Source organism: Zosterops lateralis (genome assembly GCF_965231275.1).
Source record: "Zosterops lateralis genome assembly, chromosome: 1".
Lineage (NCBI taxonomy): Eukaryota > Metazoa > Chordata > Aves > Passeriformes > Zosteropidae > Zosterops > Zosterops lateralis.
Genome location: NC_139762.1, coordinates 22,616,446 through 22,642,527, shown reverse-complemented (window position 1 = coordinate 22,642,527; position 26,082 = coordinate 22,616,446). Strand labels below are relative to the sequence as shown.

At 35.1% G+C, this 26,082-nt stretch overlaps 1 protein-coding gene across 4 annotated transcripts in view; it reads left to right on the top strand.

Moving 5' to 3' along the window:
- ABCB1 (ATP binding cassette subfamily B member 1) overlaps nucleotides 1-26,082 on the top strand; it is a 58,609-nt gene that overhangs the window by 6,637 nt on the left and 25,890 nt on the right. For 3 of the 4 annotated variants that reach the window (XM_083874992.1, XM_083874991.1, XM_083874993.1), the window contains 16 exons: nucleotides 851-957; nucleotides 5,724-5,889; nucleotides 6,686-6,801; nucleotides 7,536-7,596; nucleotides 8,925-9,072; nucleotides 12,000-12,060; nucleotides 15,848-16,039; nucleotides 16,706-16,877; nucleotides 18,028-18,152; nucleotides 18,855-19,026; nucleotides 20,662-20,775; nucleotides 21,068-21,178; nucleotides 22,232-22,357; nucleotides 22,551-22,754; nucleotides 23,108-23,278; nucleotides 24,450-24,611. In XM_083874992.1, the coding sequence (XP_083731118.1) occupies nucleotides 6,710-6,801; nucleotides 7,536-7,596; nucleotides 8,925-9,072; nucleotides 12,000-12,060; nucleotides 15,848-16,039; nucleotides 16,706-16,877; nucleotides 18,028-18,152; nucleotides 18,855-19,026; nucleotides 20,662-20,775; nucleotides 21,068-21,178; nucleotides 22,232-22,357; nucleotides 22,551-22,754; nucleotides 23,108-23,278; nucleotides 24,450-24,611 (1,911 nt within the window). In that variant the 5' untranslated portion in view covers nucleotides 851-957; nucleotides 5,724-5,889; nucleotides 6,686-6,709. Of the gene's footprint in view, nucleotides 1-850; nucleotides 958-5,723; nucleotides 5,890-6,162; nucleotides 6,262-6,685; nucleotides 6,802-7,535; nucleotides 7,597-8,924; nucleotides 9,073-11,999; nucleotides 12,061-15,847; nucleotides 16,040-16,705; nucleotides 16,878-18,027; nucleotides 18,153-18,854; nucleotides 19,027-20,661; nucleotides 20,776-21,067; nucleotides 21,179-22,231; nucleotides 22,358-22,550; nucleotides 22,755-23,107; nucleotides 23,279-24,449; nucleotides 24,612-26,082 lie in introns of those variants that run through there. The other variant, XM_083874990.1, reaches the window with a different exon arrangement.

Genomic DNA, 26,082 nt, shown 5'->3' with positions numbered 1-26,082 from the left:
TACAGAAAATGGAATTCAAATTACTTACAGAAATTAAAAATATTTCCCTATTATTGAAATAACCCAAAGTTTGGGGCTACTTACCTGAAAAAAACCCCAAAGCTTTGTGTCCAGTTTGTGTCCAGAGGATAGTAAAGTCAAAGATCAATAGCACCAATTCTGCCTAGAGGAGTTATAGGAACTGGGCGTGGGGGTGTTTATTTTGGTTTGGGATTTTGTTTTGTTGGGGTTTTTTTGTCAAGAGAGGACAGGCAACACTTGTGAAAGCAGCATTAAGATTTTGAAAGTTCTGTAAAGTGAAATGGAAGAAGTTCTTCCTATTTGTTGTGGACAGGGAAGGGATAACACATCTAACCTATCTCAAAGACAATTCATGTTAGATATCCAGAAAACCTCCAAGTAGTTCAGATAATCTGAAGTTCTCCATCTTTGCTTTTGGAAACAAACAATGGGAGTACAGAATTCAAACACCTGTTAAGAATGTAATATTTAATACTTGATGTGATCTGAAGGAAGAAGGACGGACAGGGTGGCATTTTGACATTGTATGTCTTCCACATATAAAGAATTGTAGCTATAGAAATAAACAAAAACTTGAAATTCAGTATTAATGGGAAAAAGCTGAATTGAAAGTTTTTCATTCTCATAATTCCCTGTGTGATCTAGACATTTCACAGATAGTATGGAATACAATATAGAATGCAAGTATTTAGAAAATATGACTTTAAATAGTATTGTACAAGAGAATAAGTCAATAGTTGATTTCTGTATAAACTATAATATTAATGCTGTTATGTACTTCGTATGTAGTGAGTTTGTAAATTTCTTTCCTTGTTTCTCTGGTGTTCAGCTGTCTGTGAGCCAAGACAGAAGTATAACCATCTTTCAAACTTTTGAGAAAATTGTTTGATTTGGAGCAAGAACTGCAAAGAAGTTGATAAAATGGGCTTCTGTAAGGTAGGAAAGGTTGCAGACAGAGGTAAGACTCTTGAAATAGAGTCAAGTAGCAGTTTAGGGATTTAAGACCAAAAAAAATCATCATGAAAAGGAATAAAATCTTAAGGGAAAAACAGGGCTGTGGAAGACAGGAATTCAGTCCCGATGAGGATCCATTCCAACGGCAGTAGAAACCAGCTCTGCCCTAAATTACTGAGGATTTCTTGGCCAACGAAGATTTTTCCCATTTCTAGCTTCAGGCTACCGAACATACTAAAACTCACTTTAGTATTTCATTAATTCAAGTTATCAAAAAACAGTAATGTATGGTGACTAATCAGTAACTGCTGAATACTTTTAAGGTGTGTGTATTCAGTTTACAAAGGGCTCTTTGTGCTGGCAGAAGGTGACTGTCCAATCAAAGCCACTCCGGGAGGGAAGGATTACTTGTACTGTTACAATGTTACCAGGCATATCCTTGCCTCGAAAAAATATATGGACAAAAATTGGATGTGTCATAGTATTATATATTTTATTCAGGTTTAAGTTGGAAAAATATTTTCCACCTGCACAAAAAGTAATTTTATCTTTCCCCATCAGTTTTCATTTGTAAAATAAAGTCCTGAACATTTTAAAATCCCTAACGTTCTGTGCTATCTTTCTTTAAATTCATTTTTCTAACTGTAGTAATAATATAACTTTAAATGCAACTGTCCAGCAAGTAATGGTTATGTTTTCAGAAACAAGAATGAGTTTGTAAAGCTGAAAACTCGCACATTAATATTAGGAATCTAGTGACATTAGTTTGTCACAATCCTCCTTATGAGAATAAACAACTCCAAATGGCAGACAATAAGAGTGGAGTTTTGTAATTTTAAAACATGCTTTTCAGAGTAGGCTTTCCTTTTAAACACAAATAGAAGCTTGATGCTTACATTAACTTGGTTTGTTCTCATGCTTTGTCCAGGAAAAAGAAAATGTCCAGCAACTACAATAGGCTTAATCCTGTTGTTGAGCATACAGCACAGTTAAACAAAGACAAAATTGTCAGTTTCTGGCAGTATAATAATTCCCTTCATATAGGACAATTCTCATTGATAGAATGGTATCCAATCTGGCAAAATTCCTTTACAAAATATTATTCCTTTCTAGCCCTGATTAACAGGCTGCTAAAATAGAACAGGAGTTCTTCTAGTACCATAAATCAGAGGTTCTTCACAGGTGTTCTGATCTATGCTAGGGCTGAATGTCATTGAGGAGCATTACAGAATTCCTGCAATCCTTTCCAGCATTTTGCCTACCTGGATCTTATTGGAACACCCAAATTTCCATCTTTAAAGTAAATAGAAGAAAAAAATAGTTTGTGTGATTTTCTCTGGTCGCAATATATGCAGATGTTGAAGTATTTGTTCAGTTTCTTGTCTTGCTTGCTACTTTGGTTAATAAAAATATAAAAAAAGATTAGTTTTTCTTGATATTGTTTAGAGAATTTTGACGGCATCATGCCATCATTTCACAACAGTTTGTTTCTGCTATCAAAGTTAGATTAACATTTCTGTGTCAGTAGTTCCAATATGTGTCAATTTGTAATGTGCTGGCCTGTATCAGATAAAAAAATGCATAGATCCAATGTGTGATTTGTGAGATGAGATTTTGTCACCATAAATTATTTTTTAGAAGCATAAGTAGTTGAAACTTCACCACAAAACCTGAGAGCCCTATTTTTCAAATGGCTTTTTCTGCAGTTTCAGACACTCATATCTCATGATCAGTTTTTAAATAAAATATTAAGACATTTTGATACAAGAAGGCGCTTGGATAAGTAAGATTAGATAATTAAATACATGGAAACAATCTGAAATAATTAATAGTGAGTACAGTACAGGATGATCTGTATATACCTAACTTAAATGTAGTCCAAAAATTATGTTATGATCATGCAAACTATAACTTAAATAACAGTTATAATGAAAAGTCTGGTGAATGGTCTGTACGAGCAATGACTCCAAGAATAATTTAAGGTTTAGTTTATTGTGCCAAGACAATTTCTCATTGCATTGGAGTGCTCAAGATAGATTATTCAAACCATGCATTCAAAGCATAACACATAAGAGAAGGGAATTAACTATGCTTCAGTCTGCAGAATAAATGTTTACAGAACTTTTCAAGGGGCCTGTGATCAGCTTTCGAACATGTAAAGAGTATTTATGCTTAAAATTCTAAAAAATATGTGTGAATATAATGCAGAAACAATAAAAGTATGTCAGGCAAAGGGAAATTGCCTACTACATTAATAAAGATGGGATTGAGTAAGTCTTATGAATATATATAAGTATTTTCACATGGAAAATATATCTGATGATGCAGAGCTTCACAGAAATTGTAATATCCAAGAGATATTGTTTCTATCTTCAACTAAACGAAATGTCTGTGAGGGGAAATGGAGCATAGAAGCAGTTAGCCAACAGGTGTAACAAACTTACAACCACTTGCAATTTTTAATGTAAAATTAGTAGTTTTTCTCTTGTACAGGGTTTGCTTTAGACAAGGCCATCTTACCTGACCCAATGAGTCATTTCGAGAACTTTCAACTGGCTAAAATCTCTTAAAACATTTACTCCGTAACTCAATAGTGGTAGATCTTTGAGCTGCAGTTGTCTTTAGCTTCAGAAAATCCCACTGATCCACTGTTGGACAGGGCTGAAATGGGCATGTACCAGACCTTCAGACAGTCCAGGTGGGTGAAACTTATCAGCCATTCTTTACTTGCCTTTGCAACAAGAGATTTTGCAAAACAATTCCCAACATACCAGATCTCTGTTTCTTCTAATCATAGTATAACAAACTGGTTTGAGAAGGAATTTTAAATTGTTTATGAGCCTTAAATAGCTCAAAGGTCATAGATTGGTCATCTCTATTTAAATCCCTCTTCTGTGAGAATTTTTGTTACTAGTAAGTAGACGTGGAGAAAAAAAATTCTTTCATCTTGAACGATTGAATGATCAGGACACTCTGTTTTCAAGACATCTTTACTTAGCATCTAGTCAATGTCTATTCGATACAGACAATGTCTATACAAAATTTCATGCTTCAGTTCTTTGACCTATAGAATTAAAAATTTGCACTTGATGACATCAAAGGTTGGCTAAAGCTGAGGGTAAGCTCTTGATTTAACCAAACAACTAATCTGAGGGGAGATAGTATTTTTCAAACACTGACTTTATGAATCCTCCTAATGTATTTAGGGCAAAAGCAGTTGCCAGACTTTGGATGAGAAAGTATTTTTCCTTGGATTAGATTGACCGGCACCTACCTTGTTCCTAGGTAATTTTGCACATCTTTGGTTATGAATCAGATACCATGTTCACCTACATGTTTTTAGTATACTCAGGTAATGTGCAGTGATGATGCCTCAGATTCTTCTGTTGTTAGTTTATTTTACAGATTTGATGTCTTCAGGCTGAAATTATATATTCTCACCCAAACTATTAGTTTTAAACAAGATAGAAGAGATTAGAAGAAGGATTCTGATTTCAAATTTACTGCAATTGTGGAGCTGTGTGACTGAACAAACTACAGAAGCTATAGAGAAGTTACAGAATTTTGTATCTTGTTAATTAGATGTAAAACACTGTACTTCCACTATTTTCTCACTTTTTAATATCAATTTAGATGCTTCCGCTGCTACTGTGATAAAACCAGATGTCTTTCATTTTTTTTACATTACTGTATGGAGGCAAGAGAAACTCTGGTAATAATTGCTCTTCTGTTTTATTTCTGTTTCCTTTTGTTATCATGATTGCCCTGCAATAGCATCAAGACATTGCAATGAAATAACAGAACATTCTGACAGATCTTGTAGTTCTCTCTATTTTCCCTTTAAGGCAAAACAGTTGTGAAAGAACTGCATATACTATTCTTTTTTTTTTTTTTTTTTTTTTTTTTTTTTTTTTTTTTTTTTAAATCAACTGACTTTTCTTTAAAGATTTTTACTTTAGATTTTTTTGGTTCCCACTGAAATAATTAGACCAGTCCATCAAGATCAAGTCCAGGAAAGCATTTAGGCACACAAGTTAAAACTCAGTATTCCTAGTAACTGCTGTGGATAGACTTCTATATAAATATATCACAATGATCTTTGAGAAACATATAATACCTATTAACTCTTTGTATTCTGCTTGACTGGCATTCCTAAACTGCCCTTTCTAAAGTAATCCTCTATCTGATAAGACTATCTCTATTCCAAAACATTATAAAATACTGTTTCACTAACATTTTGAAATTAGAGGCATGCATGACAAAAAGGAACAAAAATAATTTCTTAGTAATTATCAGAATGAGTAAATTTTGTGTGAGTAAAGTGATAGAAGACCTACAGAAAAAATTGTATAAACCTACTTGTCTTCTAGGAACAAATTTTTTTTCCATAAATTTTACTTCTGTAAAATGGTTGAACATGTCTACTTTAATACATACGTTGAAATAAGGGTTATGAAGTGCAATTAATTAATTCAAATGTTTAAAATATTTGTTATTTTCCTTGAAGTAATGCCTACAACTACTGATAAAAACAATACATTTCACAGTAAAACGAATGGCCCATTTAAAGCTCTGTACAATAGAAACATACATTCAAATATCAGAATACTAGTTAGGCAAATTTCTGCTGACAAGAGCTGTTTCCAGAACAATTCTAAGCTGAGTCTGAAACTCATTTTGCTGTTCTGCAGCTACTCAAATGAGTTACTATGTGCACTATATTAAAATCCTGTTTTCTTTTATGCTAGATGGGTAATGTTTTCCTGGATTAGATTTGGAAGATGCGAAAGGAAGCAAAAGATAGAAACAATGTTTTGGTGTTACCTGGTTTCATTCTCACTGTATATTCAAGAATGGATTCATCCTTAAGTGCAACAACAGTTACTTCAAGCATTCAGCAACATCTCTAATAAGGTAAAGAGGAGTTCCTTTCAGGTTTAGGGGCATAATTAAAACAAAAGTACCTTTAACAGGGAACTTTTTCTGGTGGAAGAATAAAGTGTTCAGGCTTTTTTTTCCCAGGTGACAATGAATATGCATGTGTTCAAGGACTAGTATTATTCCCTTTAGGAAAAGGGAGGTACAGTCCAAAGTGCACACACTTTACTATCCAAGATAAATGAGGCTATTGGAGTGGGAACAAATCCAAGAGAAAGCTATTTGTTGTGCCTGTCTTACATAAGAGGAGTAAAGTCCAATCATGCTGCATGTCATTAACCATATTAAATGCTCAGGTTAGAATAATTTTTCAGAGGAGTAGACACAAACCGGGAACAACTTTTCACGGTACGTCACTAGTTTGGAGGTTTCTTTTAACTCAGAGGTATTTTTAAAATTCACTGATAAGGAAAACTGGGAAAAATCCAATTAACTGCATATTCTTTAAAAAAAATATATAATTTTTCATTTATTTTATATATATGGGCTTAATTGCATAAAATATTATTCTTTTTATCATTCAAATGAAATTAAATAAATGACAGTTATCAAATGGAAAAATACAGAATATAAATGTAAGGAAATTCCGAACTTTTGGACTTCTTTCAATATGCTTATACTTGTGCATTGTGAGTATTCACTTGTCAATACATGATATCAATAACTTTACTGATTGTATTAAGTACCCATATTTTTCTTTCAAACAAATGATTATTGAGATTACTGTACTCAGCTTAGATTGTAAATTTCTCAGTCAAATATTATTTTACAGGAAACTATCTTCATTAAATTTAAAATGCATTCTGAGGATGAAAAGAACTATACTGCAGATGGAAATAGTCATGAGATTGCTGCATCCAGCCTGGGCCATGAATCTGAAGACATACAGTAAGTATTCTTAAACATAGTAAACATTCTGTATTGAAGTTTATTAGACTACATTACTTTGGTTTATATTTATTGGATTTCATATTTTAAATCTTCAACATTTTACCGTACGTTGTTAGGAAAACCTAGTGAGAGAAAGCTTTGTAGCACAAAGCTTTTTGGCACATTTCTTTCATGCAAAAGGACTATTTACTTTTTCCTTTAAAGGACTAAGTGTCTACAGTACTGACTAGGAAAACAATTCTAAAATATGACAGAAATTATGTTGGAATGGAAATATTGGATATATTTATGTAATCTACTCAAAATTATCTTAATATTTTTAGTCTGACAGTGAATCAACATTTTACATACCTTAAACACTTCATCTATTCCCCACCCACTATGTACAAATAGTTTTCCTCTCTTCTGTTTTGAAATCTATACAGTGCTTTAGTTCACAACTTCCCTGACCAGATAGTGGAACCACAACCCTGTTGGTGGTGTTTCCTCCTTGAAGGGATGAACTGGGAAGAACATGACTTAAATTTACAGTAGCTAGGAGGTGATGCTACTTATATTGCTGAAGATTTAAATAGAAACATCTCAAGAATTCTCAATAAATCGTGTTCATTTTACACAATTGCTGTAAAATTATTTTATAATTATAATATAATTGAACTGCATTAATATGTTGAATTAGTATTTTTGCAAAATGAGGTCCATTTTTAAATTCACTACCACACTTTTTTTAGCAAGGCAAAGAAGAAGCAGAAGAAAGGGGAAAAACCTAAGGTGGTCAGCCCACTTACACTGGTAAGGTTCATTCTCTCTAAATGTGCACACATATATGTACATACAGGCATATATTTTGAAGTGTAATCAAAAATGGTTTCATTTATGTTAGTATCCTGCATATAGAGTGCTGTGTCTACCAAATACGTTCATACTTATGAATATTGGCTATAGTATAGAAATCAAGCAGTTGTTTTCATGGACGTAGTTATACTAAAGAAGCTGTCTTATTACAGATAAGGATTCTCAGGCGTGTCCCCTTAGTCATTTATTCTCTTAAACACACCCATACCAGATATTTGCTTGTGAAAGACAGGAATTTCCATGTTCAGTCATTTTTTCTGACACAATGAGAAGGGTGACCATATACGTACAGTCAGTGTGGTCTTGTCCTCTAAATTACCAGAGTCAAGTACTTATCATACTACTTATCACACTAATTATCCCCATGAGTTATTATTCAATCTCCTGAGTCAGCAATACAGGGCAATTCTATGCCACTGATGAAAATTAAAATTAAGAATTGTATACTAAAAGGTTCTAGATTCTTTAAAATTTTCTTTATGTTTTTTTAAAAGACAACCTTTTAATATTTAATCAAGTAAATCCCAGGTCCTCTTCTAGTTATACTGAAATGTTTTATATTTTGTAGGTTCAGAGTGTGTAATACACAGCAATGATACTGCAAATATCAGACATAAAACTATAGTACATGATGGTGACCCGTGGCCAATTTCTTTGCTATACCAGTTTACGCTTGTACAATTACATCATACAACTATAATTTACATCATTAAACTTAGTATTTTACAGTACAGAATAAGACCAATGATTTTGTAATAGATGAGCTCAAACTTTATTAAGTTCAGTAGAGGCAAGAGGATTTAAATTTCAATACGTTTTTATGATATCTGGTTTATGGTACATTAGGAACAGTTTTTCTGACTGCAAAATAATGAATTTACAGTAAAAGCAATTGTTGCCTTAGTGTCATAACACCATTAAAACTTCTTATAATTTGAATTTTAAATGGGAAATCTAAAAAGCGTAAATTTCTTACGCCTTGTTTTCTTCAGGCCTTTTTTACCCAGGTGCAGATACTAGTGCATTAAAATGGCACATCTCTCTGGTTTTGAGAGTTCATAGTGTAAAAGGGCTTATATAGAAAGGATTTATTCCTATACATTTACATTGTTTTTAAACTGGGTTTCTAAAGAGATAACATTGTAGTTTTGCAACAGCAGGTGTACAATTGATGGCTTTTTCTTTACTTTCTTGACTTTGTAGATGTAGGATTGTGTTAGCATTCTAATGTAACAGTTAGAATGAATTTTTCTTCTCGCTCACAGTTTCGATACTCCAGCTGTTCAGATAAATTATTAATGATACTAGGCACTGTGATGGCAGTAGCCCATGGAAGCGGTCTCCCTATTGCGATGATAATTTTTGGTGATATGACTGATAGTTTTGTTGCTTCTGGAGACACAAACTTTACAGGTAAGAATATATCTGCTATGGCAAGAACAATGGCTCATATTTAAAAAAGAGACAGGAAGACCCATGCATCTTGACAGGAGATACTGATGTCAGAAACCACAATGCTGTATACTGTTTTCAGTATTTCAAATTAGTAGCTCATGTTCATTGTAATAAAGATACACTATGGCTGGGTGGACATTGTAGTGGGAACCTCCTGTAGGCTGCTTGACCAGGGAGACTGAGCAGATGGGGTCCTCTATAGACAGATAAGAGCAGCCTTGCATTCACAAGCCCTGGTCCTCATGGGGGTCTGCAACCACCCCAATAACTCCTGGAGGAACAGGAGTTCTCCATAACTCCTGCCATAAGCAATCCAGGAAGTTCCTAGACTGTGTTGATAATAACTTCAAATGACAGAGGAGCCAGTGAGGAGAGGTGCTATGCTGGACCTTGTTCTTTCTAAAAAGGAGGAACTGGTGGGGAATGTGAATCTTAAGGGCAGCCTGGGCTTCAGTGACCATGAAATGGTGGAATTTCAGGGCAGTGAGGAAGAGGACAGAAAGTTCACTATCTAGAACCTCAGGAAAGCAGACTTGGACCTTCTCAAGAACCTGCTTGGGATAGTACCATGGGATAAAGCCTTGGAGGGAAGAGGGACCCAAGAAAGTTGGTTCATATTCAAGGATGACCTCCTCCAAACTCTGGAGTGATGTATTCCAACAAAGAAGAAGTCAGGCAGAAACACCAGGAGACCTGCGTGGATGAACAAGGAGACAAACTCAAACACAAAAAGCAAGCCTGAAGAGAGTGGAAGCAAGGAAAGATAGCTTGGGAGGAATATAGAGTACCTGTCAAAGAAGCCAGGGACAGGTTAGATAAGCAAAAGCCCTGACAGAATTAAATCTGGCCAGGGATGTCAAAGGCAACAAGAAAAGCTTCTATAGGTAGGTCAGTGAACAAAGGAAGATGAGAGAAAATGTGGGCCCTCTCCAGAAGGAAATAGGAGACCTGGTTACTTGAGATATGGAAAAGGCTGAGGGACTCAATGATTTTTTGCCTCAGTCTTCATTGGCAAATATTCCAGCACACTGCCCAAATCACAGAAGGTAAAGGCAGGAACTGGAAGAATGAAGAACTGCCTGCTGTAGGAGAAGGTCAGGTTTGAGAATATCTAAGGCATCTGGAGGTGCACAAGTCCACAAGACCTGATGAGATGCATCTGTGGGGCCTGGGGGAGCTGGCGGAGGAAGTTGCTAAGCCGTTGTCCATTGTATTTGAAATGTCATGGCAGTCTGATGAAGTTCCCACTGACAGAAAAAGGGGGAAACATAACCCTAATTTTTTAAAAGGGAAAAAGGAAAACCCAGGGAACTCCAGGCCAGTCAATCTCATCTCTATGCCCAGTAAGATCATGAAGCAGATCCTCCTGGAAACTATGCTAAGGCACATGGAATATAAGGAGATGATTGATGATAACAAACATGACTTTTTTAAGGACAAATAATGCCTGACAATTTTATGGCGTTTTACAACCAGGTTACTGATTTGGTGTGTAGGGAAGAGCTTGGACATCATCTACCTGGACTTTCTGCAAAGCATATGACACTGTCTCAATCAACATTTTCTTCAGTAAATTGGAGAGGCATGAGTTTGATGGATGGATCACTTAGTGGATAAGAAATTGGGTGGAGGGCCACACTCAAAGAGTTGTCTAAGTGGAGACCAGCGATGAATGGGTTCTTCAGGGGTCAGTATTGGGACTGACACTGTTTAGCAGCATTGTCAATGACAGGGAGAGTGAGATCAAGTGCAGCCTTAGCAAGTTTGCCAATGACACCAAGCTCTGCACTGCAGTTGACATACTCAAGGGAAGGTATGCAGTTGAGGGTGACCTTGACAGGCTGGAGAGGTGGGCCTATGGGAGCCTCATGGAGTACAACAAGACCAAATGCGAGGTCCTGCATGTGGGTTGGGGAAATCCCAAGCAAAAATACAGGCTGGGAGAAAAATGGTTCAAAAGCAGCCCTGAGGAGAATGGTTTGAAGGTGTTTGTTGACAAGAAGCTCAACATGAGCCAGCACTGTAGGCTTGCACCTCAAGAAATAATATCATGGGCTGCATCAAAAGAATTGTGACCAGCACATGGAGGGAGGTGATTCTACCCTCTCTACATCTCTTTGGAGTGCTGCATCCAGCTCTGGGACCCCCCTAGCATAACAATAAGAAGGATACATGTTGGAGGAAGTCCAAAGGAGGTCCATTACCATGATCAGAGGGCTGAAGCACCTCCCTTATGAGAACAGGCTGAGCAAGTTGGGGCTGTTTACCCTGGAGAAGATTCCTGGGAGACCTTATAGCAGCCTTTCAGTGCCTGAAACAGGGCTACAGGAGAGCTGGAGAGTGACTTTTTTACAACAACCTGTAGTAATTGGATGCAGGGTAATGGCTTTAAATGGAAAGAGGGACTATTTAGATGAGATATCAGGAAGAAATTCTTCACTATGAGTGTGATGAGAGACTGGAACAATTTTCCCAGAGAGGTGGATGCCTCATACCTGGAATGTTCAAGGCCAGCTTGGATGGGGCCCTGAGCAACCTGGTCTAGTGGAAGGTGTCCTTTTTCATGGTAGGGAGGTTAGTAATGGATGGACCCCTTAAGGTTCTTTCCAACCCAAACCCTTCTGTTCTGGTATATGTGTATGCTCAGGAAGACTTTTTAATCTCAAATTACAGTGATGTAGTTTTGTAGTCAGTGGAGTTATGACTAACCCTGTATTAGTAACATTCATTCATGTGCATTAAAATGATGCCTTTCTTCCAAATCAACTTGATTCAAAAGGAGATGTAGCAACTCCAGATATACTGAACAGAATGCAGGAAAACTAATTTGTTATATCTTGCTCTATTAAAAGTATTTATTTTTCTCTTTTCTCTTCCTCTCCAAGGAGACAGTTTAATGAATTTCACTGCAGAGATGCTTCACAAGCTGGAAGAAGATATGACAAGGTAATTAAAAACTGATATTTCCTCTTCTTTTTTTAATGTAGGCACACATTTCTAGTCAAGCCATTCTTCTCCCAGGATTTCAAACACAATTTAAAAAACAAAAACCCAATTATTTAATAATAGATGTAACTAAAGACTGGCACAGGGGATTATTTGAGGCCCTGGAAAGATTCTTGAACATTCCCAGATATTCCCAACAATTTTCCTGTAATCTCTTGCTCTGACCCAACCTGACACATTTCAGGGGTGCTCTGTATCCCAGTGAGATATGCATTTCCTTCCTTCCTTCCTTCCTTCCTTCCTTCCTTCCTTCCTTCCTTCCTTCCTTCCTTCCTTCCTTCCTTCCTTCCTTCCTTCTCTTGCTCTGAATTTATAAAGTAATTGTTACGTTAAAAAATTATATTGATTATCATCTGTCGATACCTTGAGCTATGGTGATTCACTTGCAAAAAAAAGTTGAATTGTCAGATATTACCTACTTTAGCACCAAGTTCAGCTAAATCACTCTCTATGAGTACCTAAAAGGAGATTGTAGCAAGATGGGGTTTGGTCTCTTCTCCCAGCTAATAAGCAACAGGACAAAAGGAAATGGCCTCAAGTTGTGCCAGGGGAGGTTGGATGTTGGAAAAAATACCTTCGTGGAAAGGTTGTCAAACACTGGAACAGGATGCCAAGGAAAGCAGTTGAGTGACCAGCCCTGGAGGTATTGAAAAGATTTGTGGGTGTGAGACTGAGGGACATGCTTTAGTGATGGACTTGGCAGTGCTGAGTTAATGGTTGGATTCAAATATCTTAAAGTCTCTACCAACCTATACAATTCTATAATTCTGTGAAAATAGCTAGACTGTAGAAAATGCAAATTTAGATTATATGCTACCTTAAATCTAGCATTCTAGAGCAGGAAACAGCAGAAGACAATAGCCAGTAGGTGCTTCTGCTACAAAACTCCGTAAAGAAAACATCAAATAAGAAGAAACATAAGCTGCTAATAAATGTGTTTTGTTAAGAGACTTTATTAACCATTGTCCATATACCTGGTTTATGCAGGATATCTAAAGTTTGTGTGTTTCTTGTACCATTTCAAGTTCTTTTCTTCAGGGTGAACTCTGTTCCTCATTAGATATTGAAAGATATATGATGTACTTTTCAAGGCAATTTTCTCTTTTGAAGAGGAGGAGATAAGGCATTTTCTGCAGTAACTCTTGCTGTTTTATATCAAAGTGCATTAAATTTTGGGTAACAGTGGACTGTAAACTTTTTTAGATTCAGTACTTCATTTTTGTGACTAAAAAGCCGTGACTATTTACACCAAAAATCTCCAAAGCAAAACATACCCAAACAATTCTGTACCATAAAACAAATTAACAAGTTAGGAAAGGCTGTTTCTTAGGAATTAAGAACTTGAATGTAATGAGAATAAATTGACAGGGAATTGGCAGGGAATTGGCAATTGTAGCCCTGGTTCGTACCAAAACATGTCCCTTGTTTACAGAAAATTCCCTAGGAAAGGAATTTCAGAAACCAAACCATGTCAGGCACAGAACAGGGCTACACACAATTATGCTTTACTGGAGAGTTTCTTGCTCCTGCAACATTTCTGACAGGTTCTGACATGAATGTACGCAATGACTATAAACCTTTAGTGGAATATACTTGTTCCCAGTGATTTGAAAAAAAATTCGAAGGCAGAATTGCAAACTAAATAATGTATGCATGGGTAAAGTTACCCTAACGGTTCTGTGTTTAGTAGATATCTGATGCCTAGTTGCACAACATTTTCAAAGTCTGTCTTGTGTTTATTCTAAAAAAACTTTAAAAACAGTTACTAAAAAATTGCTACATATGAAATTGTAGCATTTATTTTGCCCATTATTTAATTGTTGAGTGATCTCTCCCTGTCCTCATCTTGACCTTCAGGCTTTGAATTATATTTTTGTCTTCCCAGTCTAGGTGAGGAAGGGAAGTGGTAGTGTCCTCAGAGGGCACCTGGAATCCAAGCAGGGTCAAACCACCAAATTTCAAATTAACTTTGAAAGTACAAGCAAGAATAAAAAGCTACCGTAGCTTCTCCTTGGAAACAAATTGTATACTGATAAATGTATGACTAGCTGCACAGGAACAGGTGATCTTTTCTGAAGTTTCTAGATAGAGCCTTGAGTTGGCATTTTCACTGGTCTGCTGAAATTCCTTGCACCAACTCCTTGTTTCTCTAGGAATGCCTGCCCACAGGTCAAATAATGATAGAAACTGCAAGGACAGAGTTCTCACACAGGTGTATTCAAGTACTGAACTATACATGTGGACTTAGTCGAGGTTGTTACTCGAACAGTTTGCCTAAACTCTAACTATTTCTCTAAAGAAGAACTGTTACAATGCAATATGCATTTACTCTCTGATAAATTGCAGCAGTGAATTTACAGAATATATTTCATCAGCATGGAATCTGGCAAAGATATGAATCCCTTTGGATATGATTTGTCAGCAAAGTTGAAGCATAAATCAATTCTTTGAAGTGATGTAGCATCATAAAGTAATTGTCTAAAGTAATTACTTCTGAATTCAGAATGGGTGTTCTTGGGTTTAGTTTGCAAGGCTGGTTTTTTTTTGTCTGTAGACTGTGTTAATGGAGCCGAATGTGACTGAGGTCAATATTCAACTAACCAGCATTCTGTTAGGCATTAACCTGATTTTATTAAACAGTTTTGATTAAGTGAATTTCATAATGAGTATAGTTTCAAAGTCCCTAACTAAACTGTATATTATGGCCACAAGAGAGATTGAAATAAAATTGAAGAAGTTAATTTGTAAAGCCATTCTCTCTTAGACCAGAACATTTTCACACAGATTCCTGCAATTTGCTCCTGCCAAGTTTCATGTTAAAGTTCTGAATAATCAGTATGCATAACTTAATAAAAGAGTGAAGATGACAAGAGTTCAGGAAAGGTCATGAGTCAAGCTTTTTGCTAATGGTTTACTTTTATGTAGATACATTATCCTTGTAATTACAGGTGATATACATCAGGAATATTTAATCACTGATTTTGGTTGTGTTTTACAAATGAAATCCATTAAGTTACATTTTTTAAATTCAGTTTTGATGTAAGTTCAATTATAACTGATTCTGATGTCAATTCTTCATCAAATCAAAATTGATTTCATTCTTTCTAAACAGTTTAAAGATTTACTCAGTGACTCAGATTTCATTCCAGTTTGAGAAATATTATGGTACTCCTGGTTTGGATTTGACGCCCTACTCATAGCACAGGGCTGAATTAATGTAAAAATAAAATATCAGTTATGAATAAAAAAGCCAAAGAATTTCTGATCTAATGGCATTTGCTTGCAGTTATGGTACATATAGTAATGCTGTATTCTCAAATCAGTAAATATTTACTTCATCCATACATTTATTTTTTTACATTGATAGCCACGTTTATGATTTAAATGTGTGTATAATATAGATATATGTGATATGGTCTGTCTATGTGTCTTAAAAATGCTAGTCAGTTTTTGCACATGACACATTTAAGTAAAAAGTGTATTGTATCAGAAATACACTTCTAAAATAATCCCATAAGAAAATACCTACTAATTTTTTTAAAAGGTAATTCTGACATGGAAAACTCAGCAAATTTTACAGGGAAGTGTAAGTTTTAGTGTAAGTATATAAACCCTAATTCAAGTCAAACAAAAAAAGTAAGCATCATACTAAATTCACACTAGCAAGGTAATTAAACCAATTTTAACCTGATTTTAGAGAATCTTGCCTCTTTTTTTGTCTTTACAGATATGCATACTACTATTCTGGAATAGCAGCTGGTGTTCTTCTTGCTGCTTATATTCAGACTTCGTTCTGGACCTTAGCAGCAGGTCGGCAAATAAAAAAAATTAGAGAAAAATTTTTTCATGCAATTATGAGACAGGAAATTGGATGGTTTGATGTAAATGATGTGGGAGAACTTAACACTCGTCTTCTAGAGTAAGTACACTATACCTTTCCCAATGTTATTTTATCTTGTTAAACATGCAAGACCTAGAAATTTTTATTTTTTTAATTAAATTATTTCACTGTGAAACGAAGTTTTCAAATTTCCTCATGGAGAGTCTCTGGGACAGAATTTTTAATACTTGTGATACAGGGCTGTTACAAAGATGTCAGAAAAGCATTTTGTTAAGTTCCCTTGAACTCTGAGGATGACTAAAGCCTATGGTATTACCCCCATGAAGAGAAAACAGTTCATTTCTGGGCACACTGAGGACTGAAAAAGGTGCCAAATCAGCCCAGCAACAAAAAAAAGTGAACAGCTTTAACTGCATAATGTTGCCTACATGAAAGCTTTTCTCTTTTATTTCCAAATAGCCCACAAATACCAAACAGATCAAAAATTTGGAATTAAGAAAGTGAGAGGAGTTTTGCACTACCAAAAGAATTTCAGCTTTTTCAGACAAAAGCAGGTTTATAGCATTACAGTTTCACAAGAAATATGAAATTTTCCTTGGTCACACTACATAATTCTTTACTATGAAGAGAACTGTTATTGGGAGCAGTAATTGAATAATAAAGATTGTCTTCCACATGTAACAAAACTGGAAACCTTCCTTGTGCTTTCTACATTTTTCTTCCTCTCTGTAATTTGTTTTTCAGTGATGTCTCCAAAATTAATGAAGGAATAGGTGACAAGATTGGATTGCTTCTTCAAGCACTAACAACATTTGTGACAGGATTTATTGTTGGTCTCATAAGGGGATGGAAATTAACCCTGGTAATACTAGCAGTTAGTCCTGTCCTGGGACTTTCAGCAGCCCTCTGGGCAAAGGTAAGATAACATATATACAGTGTCAGGTGTTATATTAATGACAAATAATGAAACAAATCTACATATCTGTAAGTCTCAGTATTAGAATATGTTGCTTAGAGGAGTTATAATTTTAGATAACACTTGCATACATAAGCTCTTAGATGATCTGTGAATGACCCTCTCATTCAAGACCAGGTTAGATGGGGCTCTGAGCAACCTGATCTAGTGGAAGGTGTCCCTGCCCATGGCAGAGCTGTTGGAAGTGGATATTTTTAAGATCCCTTCCAAGGTCATTCTACTATTCAATAAGTCTATGTAATCTGAATATTTTAATTCCCATAGATTGGGAAGACTTGTTTGATTTGAAGCTGTTTCTGCAAATATAGCACATACAGAGAAGGAAGCAAGATATATGTGTAAAATCCACACCTCTAACTCTTTAACTTACATCTGTATATGTACTTTTTCCTCTTGAAAGGAATAATTGCACCTCCTGGAAAATAAGAGAATAAATAAATAAAAAAAACACCTTTGTCTCAGACACAGAGTTTTTTTCATAGTTGTTAATAGATTTGGTAAGAAATTCTATACAGATCGAGATGAGGGAATGACCAAATTTCCATGGGACTAGAGGGACTTATATTTTTTAACTCTTCAGATTTTTATGGTATATTATTTCCCTTGTATTTCAAAGATATTTCAAGATCTGATTCAAGAAAGCTTTCACTGTCTTGAGTGAGAATATTGCAGAAAAGGTGGGATTAGAGGCATATGTGCCATGTATGTCAACTGGCTGAGTCTCCACAGACTGTGGCCACTTCACAGTCTAAGCTATAGGGCTTTCTGGCTTAGGTAGCCAGAGATAAGAATGAGCTAAGCAGGTCTGTCTGGGGAGAACCACACCAGCTCACTATGAGTACTCTTCTTATCTCTTGCACTGGGTGAAAGCAGAGTGGAAAGTCCAGGCCTTAGTTGTTTACAATGTGTAATGTAGAATTATTTGATTGAATTCACAACATCCTTAAGAATTTGGATATTGGATATTCTGCACGCATGCCTAATATAGTCAAAAGGTTCATATTGAAAGATACTAACTGTGATAAAAGCCATTATGAGTGCTTGAGCTTATTATGGTTTTCATATGTCAAAATATTTGATTCTGTATTAGGTTCTCTCTGCTTTCACGGACAAAGAACAAGCTGCATATGCAAAAGCAGGTGCTGTTGCAGAAGAAGTTCTGGCAGCAATCCGTACTGTAATAGCTTTTGGAGGACAGGAAAAAGAAATTAAAAGGTAAGAGCAATATTTGCTTTCATCAGTGGATTTTAAAATACTCACTTCAAATAGTTTGAGAGTTTCTTTTATATTTTCTCTTGAAAGTCTTGTGTTTTCTGCATTTTTAGTTAATGACATATTGTTAGAGGCTGTTACAAGGTTTGCTACATTTGAAAGACAATTAGTTATTTTTCTAGAGTTGATATGTTGTCTCTGCATTAAAAGGTATTCAAACTACTTCAAATATCTTACTGTGAGAGCTTTCGATGAAAGACCTTGCTCTGTGAAGAGATGATAATAACCTTGGTAATCTAATCTGATTACTCAGTAGTTCTGAAGGTGCTAACAAACAGTATCTCTATTTCTGCTCTACTATAAAATATAGATCTTGTGATATATTTTAACCTTTTATCTTGAGTGGTTGACAATCAAAGTTCACTGATCTGCAGGTTATTTAAGCAACCTAAGTGCCAGTCCCTGACCTGCAATGTCCTTTTATTTCTATATGCCAAGTTGACTAATGTTGGCATTTTTAGGAGTTGCCTCAGAAAGTCCATGCCTGAGTAGGAAGCTTATCTTTATACAGTCTTAGGGTTAAATATTTTATGTACCTAACTGCTGTACTTTGTAAACATTCTTTTTCTAATCCATCCACAGAGTTTTTGTGGTGTCTGTCATGTACAAATGTGAGTCTATTTTGAACTTCTGTCTATCTTCCAGATACCATAAAAATTTAGAAGATGCTAAACGGATTGGAATAAGAAAGGCTATTACAGCTAATATTTCTATGGGTGCTGCTTTCTTACTGATATATGCATCATATGCACTGGCATTTTGGTATGGAACTACTTTGATCTTAACTGATGATTACACTATTGGCAAAGTTCTTACAGTAAGTATTAATGAGTAAATTCTCAGTAACAGTGAGAAATAATGAAGAACAAACATTAAAGTGTTTAATGGGAATTTATTTGACTGTAATGAGAATTATGTTGCAAAATTGGCGAAGTAGCATCCCTTCTTAACAAAAAGATTTTCACCACAAAGTCTACATGTTGCTGCTATAGGATCTCAAAATCTATATGAACCCAAATAAAACACATATGATTTTCAACTGTTCCTATATATTTTCTGATTTTCATAAGATCAAACTGGTATAGAAATAGTGCAATCAAAAACCGAAGTGGATACTCTTTCTGGTAGCTATTTGCTTTCAGAAGGCTGAGTATATTTTCAGGATGCAGAAACAAATACATTTTTTTAGCTGTTGTGCAGTCTGAGTAGATAATTTTCTTAATATTTTGCTTATGTTTTGCACCGTAAGAGCTTGGAATCACTTCTCAGTATTTTTAGAAATTGATGGGGATAAAAATATACTTGTGATTAGAAAATATGTCACCATCTAACTAAAGGAAGAAAACCATAATCCTTAAGTCATAACTTAAATTCTTCTCTTGGTGTGGAAACCATTCTAATTTTGTATGAAATGTGAAGTAAACAGGGTAAAAAGAATAACTTTGTTAATCATGATGAAATGCACCCAGGCGACCATATGCATGTATATTTATTATTATTATTATTATTATTATTTTTAACTACCTATTTCGTTTATGAATCACTGAAGTTTGTGAAAAATGTCTCTGTTATGTGTTTTTGGCTCTTTTGAACCTTTCGTACAGGCTGGCCTATGGAACCTCTCAGTGAAGTTCATGACCTTATGTGCAATTTATTCTGGGCAAAGTATTTGCAAACTCTATCACAAAATGTCTTTGTTGTAGTTCACCAAACAATGTTTTTATAGCATAGATGATGCATTATGATGTGTAATACCTATGAATAACCCCTTTTCAAGATGATGGGTGTGGCAGACTTTGCTCTGACTACTATGGCTCTTATGGCCTCTGAGCAGTGTGGCTTAATTGCTTTTCTTCCGATACTAACTGAAAGCAATAAACTGTGCTATTCTGAGAAAATTTTTAATTTTTTTTCTGCTGTTGTTTCTTGTTTGCTTGCACTTCATTCTCTTTCATTGAAGCAGGGGACCCTTTATTACTTTGTGATGAAGAAGTTGGGTTTCTATGCTTCTCTTTCACTGTTTCTTTGAAAGCAGAATGTTAGTGTTTTCCATATCTGTTGTTCTTGGAACATATGTAATCATATGTAATACATGTTCTAGTCTTTGTCCAAAGAATGAATTAGTACAATAAATCCTGAGACATCAAGTCCAATTCTAAATTTTTGTCATAGATTTTAAAAGTCTCAGTCATTTTTTCACTTTTTCTCAATATATTTTCAAAATTAATGTTGTACAGCCTCTCAGTTCTCATCTGAAGCTTAAAAAGCCCTTTTCCTAGTGCTTTTTTCTGCTTAAGACAGACCTTTTCAGTTTTTCTTTAATTCTGGATTCCTTAAATTTCCATTAACAGGCATGGAACCTCCTAACTGAAAAATATGCAATGTAAATAAATAAATGTAATTTTCTGCTTAAATAAGATTGACTATATGTCTCTGTAAACATTTCTTTCAGGTCTTTTTCTCTGTACTGATTGGAGCTTTCAGTATTGGACAGACTGCTCCAAGCATAGAGGCATTTGCTAGTGCAAGAGGAGCTGCCTATACAATCTTTAATATAATAGACAATGTGAGTATCTTTACCCTCGTTACCATTTCAAAACTTCTTTTGAAGGTAAGAGACCCTTCATTTTAAAGATAGGAACTAAATTCACACAAAAGCTTAATGGAAAAATTTAGAAAGTATTCTTGCATGAGTGTATCATTGATGTAGCAGTGAGGGAGCAAAACATCATGCAATTTAGATCTTTCAGAAATCTCACCTAAATTACTTTTAAAAACATGTTTAATGTTTTTGCAGAATAATGGTGCACTCAAGGACTTTTTTATGAAAAAAATATTGGTTATTTTATTTTGTACAGGAACCTCAAATTGACAGCTATTCAGAGGCAGGTCACAAACCAGACCACATAAAAGGGAACTTGGAATTCAAAGATGTTTACTTCAATTATCCGTCCAGACCAGATGTTGAGGTACTGTAATTGAAGCTTTGTATATATATTACAGCTGAACATATGGATCGTGTGTTGGAAAAAAAAAATCATTAAAAAGTCACTTAAATTAACTTTTGTTGAAAATCTAACAATTTCAGCTTGATTCTCTGACGTATGTAAAACTACCTTGCCATCAAAGAGATTTTAGCTAGATATATTTCCACACTCAGTAAACATGCTGAGTTTTCTGAATAATTTTTTGTTTAAAGCTCTAGTTAATGTGGCTATGCAAAAAAACCATAAATATATATTTCTATCAGAATCTAAGTTTACAATCCTAACTCAAGTGTTTGTGTATAGTAATAATAATGAGATGGTAAGTTTTAATATAATTGCAATGCAGCTCTGTTATGACTGTGTCGGAACCAGAAAAAAAAGAAAGCAGCTCCAGCAAGGACTTGCTATATATGGAATAGAGATCAGAATCTGCATTTGTCTAGTCAGAGAATGTTTCCTTCTTAAAGCACTGTCATATATTCAGAATCTTAATGCAGTGATGATAGACAATGTATGAATCATTCCTGAAAATATTTCCATGGAGAGTGTCTTTGCACTACGTAACTATTTCCTTCCTTACCTTCACTGACCTTGATAAAGTGACCTTTCTTACTTTTGATAGGCAGAAAGGAAATATACTCAGCTTTTAACCATAACTTTTGCATAGTTTCTCTGTAGTCTGCATGATGCATTAAAGAAAAAGGTGAGGCAACATAATACAGAATTTTTGCATCATATTGTTTCTATTTTATATTTTAGTTATGAGTAGTAGTAGTATTTTGTCATATGAACTGGTTCATGAGACAGGTAATTGTGAAGTGTATGATACATTGATACTGAACCAATTGTGATGTAATTATGAGGAAAATTAAGCTGAAGTCATCAGATATCCAAAATTTAAACCCACATGTTTATAAATTTCATTTTTACCAGATTCTGATGGAAATATGAAGGTTATTTTATTCTAATCTTTCAAATTTACCTTGGCATTTCTAAATACTGCTATGTTTTTGACCAACCTTCTTATATGGACAGATACTGAAGGGCTTGAATCTCAAGATTAATTCTGGCCAGACAGTGGCTCTGGTTGGTGGCAGCGGCTGTGGGAAAAGTACAACTGTTCAGCTCATCCAGAGATTTTATGATCCCAAGGAAGGCATGGTAAGACACCTCAAGTGAGATGACAGTTCTGCATGTCACACATGTTGAAAGCCTAGTTCCAGCCTCACTGCTCTTGTCAATTTTCCAGTGATATGGTGAAGTCTTCCCTAAAAAGGCACATGCTGGCATGGGAAGAGAGATTCCTTGATCAAAGCACGTAGTAAGCAGTTTTTGTCTGCTCTCTTTTGTTTAGGTTACCATTGATGGGCAGGATATTAGGACCTTAAACGTAAGGTATCTGCGGGAGGTTATTGGTGTGGTGAATCAGGAGCCCGTGCTCTTTGCCACTACTATTGCAGAGAACATTCGTTATGGCCGTGAGGATGTCACCATGGAGGACATTGAAAAAGCCACCAAGGAGGCAAATGCTTATGACTTCATCATGAAGCTACCCAATGTAAGCAGATCAGCTTCCCTGCTGAAATAATTTCTTCTAAACCTTCTTGTGCCAAATATCTCAGAAGGAATGCTTGTTAAGACAGGAAGGTATCCCCGAACCTGTGAATACGCAGAGCTATGCAGAGTTTCCTCATACCTTTTGAGAATAATGTTGATTTTATATCTTCAGGCAATGATTTGGCTGTCATTTGAAGAACTACTAGAATTCCAGGAACACAAGTGATTAGTCAGGTTTATCCAAGCAGGTGTTTATTCCTGTAGAGGAAGGAGGAGACGTTACTGGCATTTCTGGCATCTTTAGTGGAAGGACTGTGCCACTGAGTATTTTCAATGCATGTATTTTTCTTGTAGAAGTTTGAAACTGTGGTTGGAGAAAGAGGAGCACAGCTCAGTGGAGGCCAGAAGCAGAGAATAGCAATTGCCCGAGCTCTGGTTCGTAATCCTAAAATTCTTCTGCTTGATGAGGCAACATCAGCTTTGGATACTGAGAGTGAATCAATTGTGCAGGCAGCACTGGACAAGGTCAGTAGTGTTTCAAAACCAAGCATGTAAGCAGGAGCCTAATATTTACTTTTTTCCTAGTCTTTTGTTGAAAATAGAAACACATAAAAACACAAAAAGCAAGCTTTAATTTGGCTAATATTCTTTGTACAGAAAATTTTTGAGTTCCTGCAAGTATTACGGAGAGAAATTTTATTTCAAATTAGAAGATGGAATCATATTTTCTGCATTATTAAGTTTAAATCAACATTTTCTTGGTGTAAATACCATCCTCGTCCATTATGTGTCCTACAGCCGTTCATATTGTCAGTCACCTGTCCTTGTTGAGCTTCATGAGGTTCTCCTGGGCCTGATCCTCAGGCCTGTCAGAGACCTTCTGAATGCCGTCCCTTCCCTCAAGTGAATAAACGGCACCATTCAGCTTGGGGTCACCCGCAAACTTACTGAGTGTTCACTCAATCCCATTTATCAGTGATGAAGATATTGAATAGTATGGGTCCCAGTATGGACCTCTCAAGGGACATCAATGAAGATGAACTCCATCCAGGTTCCAACAGAATTCCACTTTGATTATTTAAACTGAAATTTGCTTGACCACTTTAAAACGGCTTCATAATTAAAATTACAAGCTGCAATGTTTGAAACATTGCATGTGTTATGCTTATAAATATCCAAAGAAAGATGCTTAGTTGAAATACAATTCTCATGAAATTTTAGAGAGTTTTATTTATTATTGTAGTCACTTGAGTTAGCAATGACTTAGAGCTTAAAACACTGATATATTTAAAAATTAGTGTGACATATTTTCTAATGTTTCTGAGTATAAATTCTCCATGGATTTTTAAGGTTTAAGTGGGCAACTATGAGCCTAAATTAAATAAATTCTAGCATTTGAAAAATTTCAGGGTTTGTAACATTCTAAAATTTTATATATTGAGATTTTTGTTTTGATATTTTTGATCAAAATTTGATGTATTTATGTGCCACAGTGAAAGACGATCTCTAATATTAAATTTCAAACTTTAAATTATATTTCTCTTTTAAGGAACTAATTTGAATTTTTTTTTTTTTAAGTTATATTTTTCTGTGAACCATTATAATGTTTCTTTCAGGTCTTATTCAATTCTGCTATGAAGATGAACTGCTTTAGCATTTACTTATAAATACTCACACTAAATATTGCTATTTTCAGGCCAGGGAAGGACGCACCACGGTTGTGGTAGCTCATCGACTGTCAACGGTCCGAAATGCAGATCAGATAGCTGTGTTCGAAGGTGGAGTCATCGCAGAGCAAGGCAATCATGCTAAATTGCTTGAGAGAAAGGGAATCTACCACAAACTTGTTAACATGCAGGTACTTTTGTCTCTCTAGCTGTTGCCTCATTTTTTTTTTTTTTTTTCCTGCACCCATAGTCGTTTTAGCAGAAGTATGAGAAATTCTGCAGGATATTTTGATAACAGCAAAAAACTCATGTACTTTGCAAGGAAAGTAATAATTTGAGAGACCACTAGTTTTGGTACAAGACTAGTTTAAACCCAGGGTAGAACATTTTTAATCTTCTAGGTATTTAAACTTAAAGATTATTTTATGTTTTCCTTTTATGCAGTTAATGTAGAGCAGATAACTACAGTAGCTTGGTATTCTATTGCTTGTTTTTAATCTGATAAAAGGTAAAATACAGTAGCTGACGCTGGAGGAATAGGGCATGCATATTTTAAGCTCTTTAGTTATACTCCTTCATAGTGAATTCCTTTCTAAAGAAAAGAAAAGTGTTGGAATAGAAGAAAAAGGAAAATAATGCAGTTATGCCAAGAGCAAAAATATGTTCTTAACTTATATAGACAGAAAAAAATAGATTACAAATTATAATAAATTTCCAAAATGTATTACTTATTAAATGAAGACCAAGATACTTTGATACTTACATCCCAATGTCCCATGTGACCATTAAGTTATAGCAGATTTTCATTGTAGCCTTTGTTTTACTCCATAATCACTATGTCCATTGAAGAAACTGAAACTGCCATCTCACTATGTCAGACTGAAGGGGTTAACCAGACCAATTAAAATATTTCTTCATGGGAGAATGCATTTGGTTACCTTAGATTCAAAGTAACTTTGTATCCATGCAACTGCGAATATGGGGAAAATGAGGAAATATAAAATGAAATTTAAAAACAATTAAAAAAGAAAATAACATATTGAAAGCAAGTAAAAAGAGATATTTTTATTAGTACTGCAAAAAAGAAGTAAGAAATAAAAAATTTCTGGGAGAAGTGAAATACAATTTGAAAGCAACTTTGAATCCAGTTGTTATCAAATACCCTATGGGTGGGTAGACATTTATTTATTCTCTCAAAGAGACTGGCAAAAATACCATCAAGGGTAAGGCTCTTTTCCAGGCTGCTCTAATTTTTCAGTCAGAGAGTCTCTTTTTTACTTGTTTCATGCTGAACTTCCTTATTCCATTTAAAGTCAAGAATTCTTAAGTGTGTTCTGCAGTAAAGGCAGTAATGTTTTATCACTTCATAAATAAACTGTATATCCCCCAAGAACTCATTCTAAAAGATCACAAGAGGAATGCAAAGGGTTTACCCTCAATTTAAAACGTTTTGTTCAATTCATTAAAAAAAAGAGCAGCTACTCTTGCCCCCTATCCTCCACTTACTAATAGAATTTTCATGAGACATGCAAAACTCATACATGATTAAAGCTCTGAAGGTAGAGCTTTAATAAATATTATACAGATTTTCATATCTCCTTAAGGCATTATATGTTGTTTCCCCCATATCTCATTCAACTGAAACAAAGTTACTTTTACTTT